Genomic DNA, 17,384 nt, shown 5'->3' with positions numbered 1-17,384 from the left:
CGCGGCTGCATTCTGCACCAGTTGGAGCCTCCGAGTAGACTTCAAGGGCAGCCCCATGTAGAGAGCATTACAGTAGTCTAGACGAGAAGTCACGAGCGCATGTGTGACTGTACGCAAGGTAACAGCGAGCTGCTACTTGTATTTTATTAATCCCATACATAACAAAAAGTCTGTGAAAATAATGGTAGCATTTCTTCCAGTGACTTTAGAATACAGGAAGAAAAATGGTTATGAATCCATTCCTAGTTCATTAGATCAAAATAATTATTGAATCCAAATGGAAATCTGAGTAGATTTCAAATGGCTTGTGGATGTCCGGCTTTAGCAGAAATAATCAAAATGCAGCTGGTTACATTCATTCTCACTTTTAAACGGGAACATAGTCTTTGGAGAACACTCTACATATGGATACAAATTCAGTTTGGCCATGTAAGAACAAATTCATTTTTTCAATTAAAAACATTGATTTCATTGACGATTTACAATACAATTGCAAATTGTATTTTACAGTACAATTGCAAACATCTAACCAGAATTTCATTTACGTTCAATGGAATATATTCATATATACTTCTAAACAGTCTAATGTCCTAACATAGCACTCCAATGAATGTTTACTCAGAAACAAATCCCACTATAGTCAGTAGTATTCTCTCAGTCTTAAGTGTCTATTAGGATGGCCTGCTTATTATGGGGACTGTGATTTCTGCTTCAACTGCCTCTTTATATAAGGCCAGGTTCAACTACAAAACTCCTGGCTGATGTAAAACTGCACTATCCTTAAGTACTCAGAATGATATGAACAGTCTTTAGGATTATATTCAAGATCCTGACCATGAGCTATTTCTTACTTTGTCAATTGTTATTCTCAGTGTGTTCCATTGCAGAAAACCTGTTACACTAAAACCCTGCACTGCAACTCCCTGGCATTGGTGGCTTCAATAAACTGGTTGTTACAGTTAGCTGCCTGGTTACTGAAAAAAAAGAGGAGGGGCAGGGGGGAATAAGCATATGAGAGGAGCAGGAGCAGGGTGATTTAAAAAAAAATGTTTTTGCTGGGTCCTAGGCATATCCCTTTAATGGCATCTATTATTTCCAAGCAGGAAATGTTCTCATTGACATTAATCAGTATCATGGTTGAGAAAAGAGTTAAAGTGCCCAGATTACATAGTTCCTATCCAGCTAGTGAAAAATTCAGCAGGACATATCATGTGACAAACTCCATATTGAGTTGTGCTAATTATAACTAGCATTTGGGATTTAAAATCAATCTCCAAAGGATAGAAGAACATAGTATTACTATAAAAACATCATTAAAGACAGATGGTTTTAAAATTCAGATAAATGTAAAATGCCAGAGAAAATCCTCAAGAAGGAAACATTTTAATCAAAGTGTCCAAGAATGATAAAAAAAAACTTACAGGAAAAAAAGAAAACAAGCAGAAATCAATCTTCATAGTCTCAGCTTCCTGGAAAAAAAGATTAAGATGCACTTTCTTCAAATAACTGTGAAGCGGTAGATGCAAGATCAACAGAAGTATTGCTTAATTGCTTTTTCTTTTCTTCTATTATTGAAACCACACTCTTAAAAAAAAGAAAAAAATAGCAAGTTAATCACCAGAGGACAAACAATGTTTAAAAAACTAGAAATGAGTAATTCAAGTAAGATGTATCCCTACCTGTCTGTTCAAGCCTCTGGCCATGTCCAGAGCACCCTTACCAAACTGAAAAATAACACATCATACAAATGACACATTCGACTTACTCTTTAAATACTATGTAGGTAGGTATGTGTTTGCAGAAAGAGAGAGAAATATAATACCTCATTTTTAATATCAGGATCTGCTCCCTTCTCTAATAATAATGCAACCAAATCTTCATGATTATTTAAAGCTGCCACCTACAAGACAAGGAAAGAAACATACTTCGTTTAATGTTACATGTTTTTCAGTAACTGGGGAACTTAATGGGGATTTTCTGCACAAGACAAAATTCATACTAAATGCCACTTGTATATAAACTGAATCTCATATGTTGTTTGCCTTTTGGAATGAAAATATGCAAAGGTGCTAATGTGCTGAAAATAAATACGTTCATTGAATGAGATCTCTTATATGAGGGATTACTTCAATTTCTTATGTAGCAAATTTGTGATCTGAAAAGCACTCAAAGGATCCACTGACAAATCTGTGTTGTTATCTTTCAATCAGAATAGAGCTGAAAGTGATCTTGGAGATCTTCTAGTCCAACCCCCTGCTCAAGCAGGAGACCCTAAACCAATTCAGATAGGTGGCTGTCCATCCTTTTCTTAAAAACCTCCAGTGATGAAGCCCCTACAACTTCTGAAGGCAAGCCGTTCCAATGGTTAATTGCTCTATTAGGAAGTTTCTCCTTAATTCCAGGTTGCTCTCTCCTTGATTAGTTTCCACCCATTGTGTCTTGTCCTGCCCTCTAGTGTTTTGGAAAATAAGTTGATCCCCTCCTCTTTGTGGCAGCCCCTCAAATATTGGAATACTGCTAGCATGTCTAGTCCTTCTTTTCTCTAGACTGGCCTTACCCAATTCCTGCAACCATTCTTCATATTTTTTGTCTCCAAGCCCTTAATCATCTTAGCTGCTCTTCTTTGCACTTTTTCCACATCTTTTTTGTAATGTGGTGACCAAAACTGGATGCAGTATTTCAGGTGTTACGAAGGCTTTGTGAAGCGGTACCAATATTTCATATTAATTTTGCTAAAATGCTTACTGTATGAAGGTATGTACTTAATGTCAATAGAAATTGAGATGATTACGTTGGGCATGACTTTTTAAGGAGGCTTTATTTAACTGTTTCATTTATAGTCAAAAGAGTTACATATGAGAAGAGTGTTTTAATCCCAAAGGGAGTATTCTTCTTCATGAGCCTCTCATCAATTTCCATTTCTTTTTGTTCATTTATATCCCATAGTTGTTTCTTTGCATAAAGTTGCAGAAAAGGTACAAAATAAATAGAATTCTCCAGAGAACAAATAGACAACTCTTTTTCTCTTCAATGAAAATCAGTGTTGGTATTTTGTCAATAAGTGCTGTTATATAAGGAAACTGAAATAATACAGGCATTACCTAATATTAAAATGTTATTCTAGAGAAATTAAATAAATACTTAGGCATCAAGATTTCTTCCTTTTCTGCCTTGGGCATAAGCAAAATATCATATTCTTGACTGTTGCTTATTCTATTGCTTTTCAATTTTGTGTTTCTGCCAAAGACAGAGAAACAAGCAAGAATGGCCAATTTCCTGCACAAAAGGCAGGCCAGTAGCAAGAACCATAGATCTAAGGATTTCATTGTGGCAAATTTGAGCACTGAACAAAAAAATGAACAGAAATCATTAATGTGCTTACTTGTTCCATATGAGTATTTCCTAATACACTGATTTCAATTACATGTTCTCTTTGTAGTATACATTTAAAACATGTATGTTCCTAAAAATGTAATTTGCAAGGTGGTTATAACTCATCTATTCTCAAATAATAGTATACTGAATTCCATTGCTCTCTAAGAATTTTTTTTTATTCCATTTATATCCCGCCCTTCTCCGAAGACTCAGGGCGGCTTACAAGCTTAGCAGTAGCCTTCATTCTATGTATATGCCTGCTTGTTAGGGCTTTCACACACACCCCAAGCGGCATTATTACAAAGTCAGCTTAATTGCCCCCAACAATCTGGGTCCTCATTTTACCTACCTCGGAAGGATGGAAGGCTGAGTCAACCTTGAGCCTGGTGGGACTCGAACCTGCACTAATTGCAGGCAGCTGGTGCTACTTAAGGAGGCATTAGCCCACTGCTCCACCAAGTGCTCAATTTTGTTGATAGTTCTATAGAAGCAGTAAAATAGGCCTTTACAGGAGGGAACTGGATATTAATCAGCAACCATACTGTATGTGCTACCCCTTCTCCACATCATTAAAGTACCATCCCACCCATTTTTAAGTGCAGATAAATACTTGCTCGCTACTGTATATTGACTGGGGTAAAAACATGACAAAGTGCCTTTTGATCTTTATAACATCTACAAATGTAGTACTTCAGACAGATGAATTTCCAATAAGAAGGAGTAAGAAGCCTCATCCCATTAAAGAAACATCTGAATCTACTCAGACTACTCTATTTCATGCAAGAAACCAGAAATGATATTTTGATATAAAATGCTTTGGAAGGAAAAAATCTAAGAGGAATGAAGTCATGTTTTGAAAATGCCTTTAGCTTGGTAATGGTTAAGAAATAATGTTCTTATTCAGGCAAAGATTATGTTCCTATGGGCAAATTAGGAATAATATATGATATCTGGCAGGCTTTCCACCTGTTTATACAAATATAGACCAAACAACTATCATGCAAATTTTCCCAGATATTTGGGTCAGAAGATTAGGTTTGTTCTGCTCCTGTTGAAGGTTTTGTTTTGATGAGTGGGGTCTTTGCTTTATGCTAGCAAGGAAAAAGTATGTTATGTTTGTGCTTTTAACCATCCAGTTCATCTATGTGATGTGCGCAGTCATATAATTCAATAAATGAATGTTTTTACATTTACTTTGAAATAAATGTACTACTTTTTGTATATAATCAAAGGTATCTAAGTATAGAATGATGCAGTAGTCATAATAAATAAAAAAATTCAAGTGAACAAAAATTGACAAACAGGCACAAATCAAAGGTAATTATGCTCATATTGTAATTCATTAGAAATGTTAAAGGTATACAATTCTTTCCTTGAAAATTTTAGATCTATCACTAATTACTAATGATACCTAGGACTAATTAGTAATGACATCATACATAGCCACAAAGAGTCATGCTGATTGCTTGATTAAGTATGCAAATTGATATTCTTTAGTTTATTATCTTATTTATGGGACACTCAAATGACTCCATATACTTTAACACAAAGAACAGTGCCTCTCCTATTATGGAAAATAAGCTATAACTGAAAACTACTTGTTTCACAGTAGCAAAGAGCAGGATAATAATGTGAAGAATGATATAATGTTCAAGCATTTTTCCTGTGCTTGATTAAAATTTGTCCATTGGGTTGCCAGGTAATTATAAACCAATACTTTTTTCTTGGAGACAAGTGATAAACAGGCTTCGTCTAAATCCCGACAAGACTGAGTGGCTGTGCATACCGGCATCTCGGGTTGTCCACTCTATTCCATCTTTATCTATAGGGGGTAAGGTGTTACCCCCCGTAGATAGGGCTCGCAACTTGGGTGTCCTCCTTGACTCACAGCTCAGTTTAGAAGATCATATAGGAGCTGTGACCAGGGGGGCTTTTGCCCAGGTTCGTCTGGTGTGCCAGTTGTGGCCCTATTTGGACCGAGATGCCCTACGCACAGTCACTCATGCGCTCGTGACCTCTTGGATAGACTACTGCAACGCTCTCTACATGGGGCTGCCCTTGAATACCACTCGGAGGCTCCAACTGGTGCAGAATGCAGCCGCGCGAGTTGTGATGGGGTTCTCCCAATACTCCCATGTAACACCTCTGCTCCTCGAGCTGCATTCGCTTCCAGTTGTCTTCCAGGTGAGATTCAAGGTGCTGGTGATGACATATAAAGCCCTAAATGGCATGGGCCCAGATTATTTACAGGAGTACCTTTTGCCGGCGTTAACTTCCCATCGTCCTGTGCGCTCCCACAGAGAGGGCCTCCTCAGGGTGCTGTCGGTCAGGGAATGTCGATTGGCGGCCCCCAGGTGGAGAGCATTCTCTGTGGGTGCGCCTGCCCTCTGGAACCAGCTTCCTGTTGAGCTCCGGATGGCTCCCGACCTTCGCTCTTTTCGCCGCAACCTGAAGACTTGGCTATTTGAACTTGCCGGCCTGGACTGAGGGACTGGGGTTTTAGATTTTAAATTTTAAATTTTAGAACGTGTTTTATTGTTTAGGGCTACCTGGTTTAATTTATTTTAATTTTTGTATATTATGTGTTGTATATAGTGTTTTAATTGCCCTGTACACCGCCCCGAGTCCTTCGGGAGAGGGGCGGTACATAAATCCAAATAATAAATAAATAAATAAATAATTAAAACAGCCCTGGCAGTCCCACACAAAAAAAGACTTTCTGCATCATTTTTAATTAGGTAGAGGATCCATATTTCCTTACTTACCTTTGAATCAATTGTGAATTAAGGTGAAATTAATAGTGAATAATGAAGTGAGGAGTCTGAAACCTAGGAATGTTTGGAACCATTCAATACTTTATCAATCTCCTTACTGAGAAACATTCTAACATGTTACTTAGCAGTACAGCATACCATCAAAGGTGTCTTGCCATCCTTATCTTTTACGTTCACATCAGCTCCAGCGTTTATTAAAATTGTGGCTACATCTTTTTTTCCTGATAATGCACACAATCTCAATAGTGGAGTCCATTCCAAGCCACCGTCTCTAGGATTAACCTGTTACAGATACAGAAAAGCCAGAGCCACAACATTATTCTGAATGGTACCTATATTTTCTATCTCCTGTTAAAGTTTGCTTTACGTGGTCTTGGTCTTTAACAGCTTTTTCAATCTTTCCTATATCAAACATTTTGAAAAGATACAAACAGATAAAGGCACCATATTAAATAAGATTTTTGGAATTAATTATAAGAATCTTTCCTATGGGAAAATGCTTTTGTTTTGAATTCTCTTTAAAAAATGATAGGATGAAAGTTTGAAGATTAGAAAATAGAAGGATTCAGATGGAATTAAAAATTACTTAAACTTCGCTTACTAATACAGAATGGAGCATATTATTTAATATTGAACATGTTGAAGGATATTTTTTGAACATAGACCAAGAAGTTAATTTTACGAGTGTCTGCCTTTATATGTTTAAAGATTTTATGATAGAAGAACAAGTTTTACTGGACAAGATGGAGACTAATATGAAAGTAGATTTAAAAATGACAACTACAACAATGATATGGAAAACATGCTACACTGGATATACAAATGAAACTAGCTTATGTTTTAATAATCAAAAAGGATATACCAATTTGTAAAAAAAACAAAAGAATGACATGAAAAACTTTCCTATATTTACAAAAGAGATTTGTTAATGCTTTGAAGAATTTTGTGAGAAAGCAAAAAGAAAAAATGAAAAGAAATCAAGCTTTAGGATAGGGGTGTCAAACTGTCGGCCCGCAGGCCAGCTGCATCATGTGCAGGCCACGCCCACCCCAGCTCCACGAAGGCAAAAAATGTTGTGATACGGCACATGACACAATCAAGTTTGACACCCATGCTTTAGGACGTTATTTGAAGGGTCTAATATTAGAAGTAAAAAGAAGAAATATAAAGTTGGTATATTTAATCAAGGTTAAAAAAGGTATGTTGCTATCTCTGGTTAAACTTTAATGGTTATTTATTGATCAGAACTGAATGACAGGCCCTAAGGATTTGTTTGTAGACAAAGATGGAATATGGGAAGAAGAGATCATTGTATTTTAAGAGAAGGTGATAAATTATTAAAATTGTTTATAATTGTGATGAAGGAGGAAGTCATTTCTTGATATATTTCTTTTCTTTTTCTTTACTATATTCTTATTATTTTTCTATTTCTTCTGCATTTTCTATTTTTTTAGTTTGTATTAGTTTTATTTTTTTAAATGTAATAATATAATTCTGTTTTTAAAAATCCTTAATGCTGAAATTATTATTTTTTTAAAAAAGGTAAACAGGATAGATGTAAAATAGCTGAGGCAATAACAGAAAAATGATAATGGCATAATGGCTCTCTGTTATGCCTGACCTCAAATATATTCTTTAAAAAAGGCTATAGTATTTTGATCTTTTATCCTAATGATCTAATGCTAACAGTACAACAGATTTACACTCTTCCATCTAACTAGGCTTTCACACAAATGCATGTTTTCCCAAAGTAATAGGAAAGGAAATATAGCTATGTTAATCCATTTGGAGTTATTGTGATGTATATCACAGTCCTAAACATGTCTAAAAAAAACTAAGCATAATTACATTTAATGAGGCTTATTTTGAAGTCAGCCTCAGAAAAGATTACAGCATTAGCCCTAGCTATACTGAGCAACTTATGTAAATATGTAGCTTTGTTAGATAAAACATCACTTAAATAATTAAATGAATTTTATTTTGTTAACACTGTAACTTTGGCTTCTGAAATATTAAAATTATATATGTAAATGCTCTATCTTAAAATGTGTGGGAGGTATCAATGCCTTAGATCAGGCATGTCAAACTCACGACATCACATGACATTGCACGACGTATCGGAACTTTTTCCCATTGCCAAAAATGGGATGGGCGCAGTTTCACCATGACGGAGCCCGCGGGCCAGCAGTTTGACACCCCTGCCTTAGATCTATATAGATTTTGCTCCTTTTTTTCTTTCTCACAGCCTAATGTTCTACCATTCCAAAAATATTGGTTAGGGATGGGGAGGGAAGGGTCAAAAGGAGATTTGGGATCTAGAAGAGGAATGTAATGAAAAGGCACAAGTAGGCAAAAACAATTTGTGGGTGAAGAGATTTTCAGGGGGAGAGAACAGGGGTTGAAAGCAGGTAAGCATCCTCTTATATTTTAGTTTTTAACATTTAATCTCTGTTTATTTTAATATTTAATGTAATGTAAAGGGAGATGGGAAGCATATAGATTTACTAAATAAATAAATATTTCCACTGCACAAGCAGCTTCTAGTCAAGCCAAACCAGATCAACTTATATTTTTCTTGCTAAATTAACATTACAGTAAATTAAAATGTAAATGCATCATTTTAATCTTTTAAGCTTCAAGCTTGTTTTTATTTTTCCATGATGATAACAATGATGAATATTAATAAAGGTTATAACAGGTGTTCCACTAAGAAAATTAATCCAGTGGTAAGATACAGTCCAATTACAATAATTAGATTGTTATAAAAGCATCCCTATATAAATACAGATATGTACAACCATACATTTAGCAAGTGTTACAATGGCTCTGAAAAGAAGAGTCTTACAACAGAGCCTTGCATTTATGATTGTTGCAGTATACCTAGCCATGGGCTCAACAATCAGGCACTTGGCAACCAGCATATATTTATGATAGTTGCAGCATCTCAGGGTCACATGATCTCCACTTGCTATTTTCCCATTCAGCTTCCGACAAGCAAAGTCAATGGCAAAAGCCAGAGTCAATTAACGACCATCTGAATCACTTAACAACTGCATTGATTTGCTTAACAACCATGGCAAAAAAGGGTTGTAAAATTGGGGATGACTCAGTTATCAACAGTCTTGCTAGCAATGTAAATGCTGGTCCTAACTGTAATCGTAAGTCTAGGACTATCTGTAATGCATTGTTTACACATGTATCTACTGATGCATTACTGTATCTTCTTCAGTATTTCATGCAAAGAAGTATGTACATATCAGAAAACACAATGTAAAATGCTGTTTTTCATAGGTTACAGAAATGTTTCCAATACCTTACAGCCATCCTGGATCATCCATTCAATCACATCACAGTGCCCTCCATCTGTAGCCCAATGCATAGCTGTACATCCCCCAAAATCCCTGCTTAGCCAGGAAGCCCCTTGGGATCTGAGATATTGGACAATATCCAAGTGACCAGCAAAACAAGCTGTCATTAAACTGTAAAATAAAAGCATTTGTTAAAGCTAAAGCACTCATTTTGAATTGCTGAGAGGTGGAAAGTAAATAATTAAGTAACCCCTATGTTAGTCTACATACACTTCTAGTTAAATATTAATTTTCATAGATGATTTATTTTTTTACATTGTATATTGCTATATTACAGGGTAGAAGCATGAGACCATCTCACCAATTGTGAATGTAATCCTGTTTGGATTTTTGGTAACTATCATCTTAATTCCTTTCTTAGTGAGTAGGTAATTAATTTCCTGTAGCCCCAAATACTAGACAGCAAGAAATATATTGTAGTATATAACTTTTTTTAAAAAAAATGCTGGAACATCAGGTTCCTTTGCTTCTTCACGCTAATATAAGAAAATAGTTATTTCATAGAAGCTTTGTTTATCTTCCTTCTTGACTCAAAGCTTCAGAAACCAAAACCAAAACTTCATTAAAAATTAAAAATTAAAGTTACTGATTGGGGCTTCTGATGAGGCAAGTGAACTAATGGCCACATTTTTTTTAATGCTCTGAGGATTACAGTGGTATTATAACTGAAAAGATAACTAAATGTGACTGCAAGATTCTGTTTCGAATAAAGGGAGATCTGGAGATTGCCCTTTTGTACTCTGAACAGCTGATTTTTGTGAATAGACAGCCAAAATTGATGTTTTTGCAGTCACTTACAACCATCTACCATAGGAATCACAGGTTCCATCTTGCACTGAGCCATAACTGCATCCTTTTATGGACTTCCTCAGAGAATGAGGATCCAGTTTATATCTGCTTGTTTGAAAAGTAGGTGCAGTCATATATCCAAGTTTCCACACAGATGCAACACAAATTTATTTCAGGCATTCACACATTCTCTCAGAAATGTACCCACAGGCAGTCAAATCAGTATTGAAGTGCCTGGCTAACTGAGCCACATCCTGGTGTTTTTCAAGGGTGTACTGATATCCAGAGGCAGCCTTACCAGACCCAATCTTTGTACCTTGGCAAATATTAAGACAGAGTGAAAAAAGGGGCGTGTACAACAGGAAAAGTAAAAGCAAATGGCCTACAGATGAGGAAGTGGAAGTGATGTCAGCAGACTGAATTAAAGTCCCCTTGACAGGATAACGCTGCTCACCATGGCTTGTGGTCCTGGCAATTGAATTAAAGTCCTCTTGCCTGTTTGCAAGAGGTGATGTCACCTCTCAACAAGCAGGCAAGAGGATTTTAATTCAACTGCCAGGACCACAAGCCATGGAGAGCAGCATTATCCTGGTGAGGACTCTACTTGGTGCTTAGAGCTTTGCCTGAAGCTTGGGAGCTACTGGAAAAGGAGCAACCACAATGAAATAGTACCTCATCCCAACTACAGGTCGTCCTCAAGTTACAACCATAACAGAGCCTGTCCATTAGGGCCGAAAGCTGGGACAACGTTAAATGAACCGCCTCAAGTAATAACCAGCCATCTCTGCCCTCCCCGGTGCATTCTTAAGCGGAGCAAGCTCAGGGTTGAGGGAAATCCGGGGTCGCCAAGTGCAGGTACAAGCCCATCTGCTTCAGGCCTCTCCCAGCCCATGGTCCATTTCTGCCACTGCATTGCTATCTTGCCAGTGGGAAACAATGGAAAGGAAAAAAGCTCCGCACATGTGCTTTTCCTAATTCTGCCCCTGCTCTCCCTTCTGCCAAGGTGCACTTGCCTTTTTGGGGCAAAAGAAGGACCAGTTCATAGCCTTTTAGAGCCTTCCAATGGCCGATCAGCTAGCCACTGGGAGGCAGCAAAGCTTTCCTGCCTGCTGCTAGCCTTTGGACGTTGGTCCCTACATAAAAGACAGCAACTTCAGGATGAGCTTCTCAAAACCTTTCCCTTGCTTAGCCCTCTCCTTTCCTCCTCCAGAAAGCCATATTTCTTCAATAAACCAAACGAAAAAAATCTGGGAGAGACGGGCTTGTTGATCTACACCCCCCACACACACGGTGCTCCAATTAGGTGCTAAAAGTAAACTTTCTACCTCTGCTCTCGAATCTATATTCCCTCTTACCTTGACTCCAGATTGAAAAGTAGAGGAACAGAAGCAAGAAGGAAAAAAAATCTTTATGCAGTTTTTCCCTTGAACATGAAAAAAACACCCCTCATCTCTAAAAGTTAGCCCATCATTGTAGAAACTCGGGCAACAAAATGGAGGACACTAGGTCTTTGTAAGCTTTAGCTGTTCATCAGGTTGCATGTAAAGCCCATCTAGAATTTAAAGGCCAGACTGTAGATTGTGCTCTACAGTTCAGGGGAAAAGCTGAAGAAAGATTATCTTCCCAACTATGGACTGTATCAGCAATTTTAAAAAGAGGATAAAAGTTAATTAAGCATGTTTATTACACAATCCAAACTCAAGAGGCATATATTAAGTTTTCAGTCTTAAGTCCTGTGACTTGAAATAGGTCCATTTAATTTAATTTTTAATTTAATAATATTTCTATACCGCCCTTCTCCCGAAGGACTCAGGGCGGTGAACAGGGCAAGAATAAAAATACAGGATTACAAAAGTTAAAAAATAATTAAATACATGCCCATATACTAAAAATACATCTTAAAACCCCAGTAAAATGACAATAACAACCCCCCCCCAGTCCCCTCATCAGGCCAGGCCAGCTTGTTCAAAAAGGTATGTTTTTAGCTCGCGGCGAAAGGAGCGAAGATCGGGTGCCGTCCGGAGCTCCACCGGTAGCTGATTCCATAGCTCTGGGGCGCCCACAGAGAAGGATCTCCCCCTGGGGGCCACCAATCGACATTCTCTGACCGGTGGCACCCTGAGGAGACCCTCTCTGTGGGAACGCACAGGGCGGAGGGAAGTTGATGCCGGCAGCAGGTGTTCCCTAAGGTACTCCGGCCCCCTGCCATGTAGGGCTTTGAACACCATTACTAGTACCTTGAATCTCACCCGGAAGACAACTGGTAACCAATGCAGCTCACGGAGCAAAGGTGTGACATGGGAGTATCGGGAGACTCCCAACACAACTCTCGCGGCTGCATTCTGTGCCAGTTGGAGCTTCCGGGTGGTCCTCAAGGGCAGCCCCATGTAGAGAGCGTTGCAGTAGTCTAGTCGAGAGGTCACGAGCGCGTGAGTGACCGTGCATAGATCATCCCGGCTTAGATAGGGCCGCAACTGGCGCACCAGGCGAACCTGGGTGAAAGCCCCCCTAGTCACAGCCCCTATGTGGTCTTCCAAGGTGAGCCGTGAATCTAGGAGGACTCCCAAGTTGCGAGCCCTATCTACGGGGGGTAATAGTTCACCCCCCCATAGAGAGAGGTGGAATATCCGAATCAACCCAGGATAAAGGTATGCAAAGCCACTCAGTCTTGTCGGGGTTGAGTTGAAGTCTGTTCCTCCCCATCCAGACCCGAACCGCCTCCAGGCAACGGGACATCACGGTGAGGGCATCACTGGGGTGGTTTGGGGTTGAAAGGAAAAGTTGGGTATCATCAGCATACTGATGATACCCAACTCCAAAACCACAAATGATCTCACCCAGCGGTTTCATATAGATGTTGAACAGGTGAGGCGAGAGGACCGACCCCTGAGGAACTCCACAAACGAGAGACCTCGCGGTCGACCTCTGCCCTCCTGTCAACACCGACTGCGAACGTCCCTGGAGATAGGAGGAGAACCACTGTAAGACCGTGCCTCCCACTCCCAATCCCCTGAGACGCTGCAGCAAGATACCATGGTCGATGGTATCGAAAGCCGCTGAGAGGTCTAATAGGACTAGAACAGAGGAATGTCCCCTGTCCCGAGCCCTCCAGAGATCATTCACAAGCGCGACCAATGCCGTCTCCATGCTGTGCCCGGGCCTGAAACCCGATTGGTACGGGTCTAGATAATCCGCTTCATCCAGGAACAGAGGGAGCTGATGCGCCACCACACTCTCAACAACCTTCGCGAGAAAGCGAAGGTTGGAGACGGGACGAAAGTTGTTCAATACAGCTGGGTCCAAGGCAGGCTTCTTGAGGAGAGGCCTCACCACCGCCTCTTTCAAGACGGTGGGGAAGCTACCCTCGTTCAAAGAAGCCGATATAACTGCCTGGAACCAGCTGCGTGTCCTCTCCCGGGCTGCATAAACCAGCCAGGAAGGGCACGGGTCCAATAAACATGTGGTGGAGCTTAGCCTCCCCATGATCCTATCCACTTCCTCCGGAGTCACAGAATCAAACTCCTCCCAGGTAATATCGACAAGACCGCCCGCGTCCTGCTCGCCAGACTCTGCCCAGTCAGAGTCCAGACCGGTCCGAATCCGAGCGATTTTGTCCGACAGATGTTGGTTAAACTCCTCGGCACGACCCTGCAAGGGTTCTTCCCTCACCTCTTGATTCAGGAGGGAGCGAGTCACCCTAAACAGGGCGGCCGGGCGATTATCTGCGGACGCGATAAGGGTGGCGAAGTGGTTAGACCTTGCCTCCCTTATCGCAGCGAGATAAGACCTAGTATAGGCTCTTAGTCGCAATCGGTCGGATTCGGATCGGCTGGATCTCCAACCGCTCTCTAGGCCCCGTCTCCGACCCTTCATCTCCCGGAGCTCCACGGAGAACCATGGAGCTCGGCGGGATCTGCACCGGGTCAGGGGCCGCAGGGGTACAACTCGGTCAAGAGCCTCAGTGGCTGCCCTTTCCCAGGCTTCCACTAAGGCATCTGCCGAGCTGTGAGCAAGGGAAGCAGGTGGGGACCCCAGTGCCGCCTGGAACCTCTGGGGATCCATTAAGCGTCTGGGGCGGTACCATTTAATTGGTTCCACACACCCACGGTGGGGGGTGGCAAAATGGAAGACCAGCCGCAGGAGATGATGATCGGTCCATGACAGGGGCATAACAATTGGGGAGCCCCCACCAAGATCATCTAACCACCGTCCAGATAAGAAAACTAGGTCCAGGGTGTGGCCTCCCTCATGAGTCGGTCCCGAAATTACTTGCGTCAGGTCCATGGCCGTCATGGAAGCCATGAACTCCCGAGCTAACTCAGATGATCCTCCCAGAGATGGTAGATTGAAGTCCCCGAAAACTATAAGTTTCGGGAACTCAATCACCAGCCCAGAGAGGATATCGAGAAGCTCAGGCAGGGCTGCTGCTGCGTGACTAGGCGAAAGGTACACCAGCAGCAAGCCCAACTGCGCACCAGGGCCGCATCTCAGGAAGAGAGACTCACACCCGACTATCTGGGGAACGGTGGCCTCCCGCGGACACAAGGTCTCCCTCATAACAACAGCCACTCCCCCACCCCTACCCTGAGCCCGAGGCCGGTGTAGCACCCGGAAACCTGGTGGGCAAAGATCAACCAGAGGAATACCGCCCTCTGGGCCCAACCAAGTCTCCGTGATGCAAGCCAGGTCCGCCTGCTCACCCTCGACCAAGTCACGGACGAGAGGAGCTTTGTTAACAACAGACCTGGCATTCAAGTACACCAGCCAGAGCTCAGGGGGCTGCGCATTTATTCCCTCAAATGTACAGGTTAATATTATTACAGTAATGCTCTTTTGTGAAGGCTTTAAGTATTTTAGAGAAGGATGGTCCAGTGGTTAAAGTGATGGTCTAGGCACCAGGAGACTTGGGAATGAAAGCTGTCTGGGCAATTGTGGGCTAGTCACTCACTTTCAGCCCAACTCACTTCACAGGGTTGTTGTTGTGGCGAAAATAGGAGGAGGAAGGAGTATTCACGCCCTTGAAATATTTATATACAAAATAAAGTCTGGATAAAAATTAAATACATAAAATAAATAATTCTCTTAATGACAGAAGTGATCTGATTGATAAAAAGAACAAAGCTGCTTGATATAAAATACTTTTTAAAAGATTAAAAAAATTAAATTCAGTTGCTTAATCCTGCAGTTGAGAAACTGTACAATATAACTGTCTTGATTTCATACAATGATCTTAACATTGATTTCAGTTAAATTAGATCAATATGGCCATAATGAAGTACTTTGTAAAGCTGGTTTCCATTATAATTTTACAAGTGAATAAACACATATTTGCAGTTGAATGAGATCATTAATACATTCATATACATGTGAATTGTATATGAAATTCAGAAATAAATGACTATATCTTCACTTTTCAGGAAGTGCTTTGTTTATCTCTAATTACATATTATCTGCTCAAATATTTATAAACATCAGATTGGCATTGGATCATAAGTAAATATTATATATTACTTTACTTAACATCTAATATTGAAAGGTAAAAATATTTATATACAATGCTATAAAATGCTACTTGACATTTTTGTTTGATTACCTAGGATAAATTTTCATTTGCCAATTGAATTTAGCTAGAATTAAGGCACCATGAAGGATTATATGCTTCCCTCCCCCAAGAGTGAATGGAGTCAATGCAATTTGTTTTGCCAATATTGTCCACTGCAATATTAATGCATTACTACCAAACATTTACATATGATTGGTAGTAAGATTATGTGAAGCTTTCAAAGAATATGCTTCACAATATGCATTTACAAAGCACCTCCTTTCAAATAATTAAAGCAGATATGTTCAGGCTGATTTTGCAAGCTGGGGCATATATACCGTAGTCTTTTGCAGGAAAGACAATAAATGAAATGGTAATGTATGTACACACATGCTGAGATAGCTCCGAGCAACTTCTGAAGTAGCTGAATTAGTTTGGAAAGATGCTGCAGCTTTTATGGTCCCCCAAGAAGTATTTTGTACTATTCTCATGCATTGTAAAATACTTTTTCCAGTTTACATAGCCGAACTGATATTCTCAATTATTTAACTACTCTCAAACAAATAAATATATTTAATGTAATCTTACATATTAAATTTTATACCTGTCTTTTCCACTGGCATTTTTCAGGTTCACATCTGCTCCATTTTCTACCAAAACCTGTACAAGCCTAGAAATAAGAGTAGCTTCATATTATTTCCATATTTACCTTATATTGTTTTCATTACTAGCTTCCTTCCATAGTTTGTAAAAATACATTTCAAATTTAGATGCCAATTTTAATGAGTCCTTTAGTGAATGAAATTAAAAGTAACTTTCAATCTCAATTTCATAAACAGTCTGTTTTATAAGCTAACAAGTCATTGCAACCATAGATTCAAGGGATTTTAATCTATAATTGATTAAATAATATAGAGCAGGGGTAGGCAACCTTGGTTCTTTTATGACTCGTGGACTTCAACTCCCAGAATTCTTGAGCCAGCATGCTGGCTCAGGAATTCTGAGAGTTGAAGTCCACGAGTCATAAAAGAGCCAAGGTTGCCTACCCCTGATATAGAGCAACAAAAGGCAACTGATTTTCAATGTACAATAAAATACTGTAATATAGAAGAATTGCTAACCATATATGATTAAAAATCAGAAGACTTAAAAAGGGTACTTAGAACTATCATTGTAGTGGTGATAATAGTTTTATTTGATATGTGTTTATATCCAAACACAGTGGCAACATATTTTTTTAAAAATTAACACCCATAAATGAGAGCAATGTATTTGACAGCATAGATGGGCATATCTTCTATAGCTCAATCTGAATTTAATAACTGAATAGCGCAGTCTGCCCTTTGGGTCACAGCTATAGAACATGTGATCAAGAGTAGCAGTATTACTCTATATACAGAAAGTTACAGATATTTCATATAAAATTCAAAAAATTACAACAAATACTGAATATTTATATCTAAGGAAAAATTACATAATCATATACTGTAGAAAGTGATGGGAAAGAACCAATAGGTCTTTTGGAGTTAAATCTTC

At 39.5% G+C, this 17,384-nt stretch overlaps 1 protein-coding gene across 1 annotated transcript in view; it reads right to left on the bottom strand.

Moving 5' to 3' along the window:
- Positions 1-948: 948 nt before the first annotated feature.
- The window catches only part of FANK1 (fibronectin type III and ankyrin repeat domains 1), a gene marked incomplete at its 5' end in the record, with an annotated part of 37,235 nt that continues 20,799 nt past the window's right edge, over positions 949-17,384 (bottom strand). Inside the window, 6 exons of the mRNA XM_083364306.1 lie at positions 949-1,584; positions 1,680-1,724; positions 1,823-1,900; positions 6,288-6,431; positions 9,463-9,628; positions 16,453-16,518. Of these exons, the coding sequence (XP_083220432.1) occupies positions 1,483-1,584; positions 1,680-1,724; positions 1,823-1,900; positions 6,288-6,431; positions 9,463-9,628; positions 16,453-16,518 (601 nt within the window). The 3' untranslated portion in view covers positions 949-1,482. The remainder of the gene's footprint in view (positions 1,585-1,679; positions 1,725-1,822; positions 1,901-6,287; positions 6,432-9,462; positions 9,629-16,452; positions 16,519-17,384) is intronic.

Source organism: Vipera ursinii (genome assembly GCF_947247035.1).
Source record: "Vipera ursinii genome assembly, chromosome: 5".
Lineage (NCBI taxonomy): Eukaryota > Metazoa > Chordata > Lepidosauria > Squamata > Viperidae > Vipera > Vipera ursinii.
The sequence above is the reverse complement of the archived record's forward strand: the minus strand, read 5'-3'. Positions and strand labels throughout refer to the sequence as shown.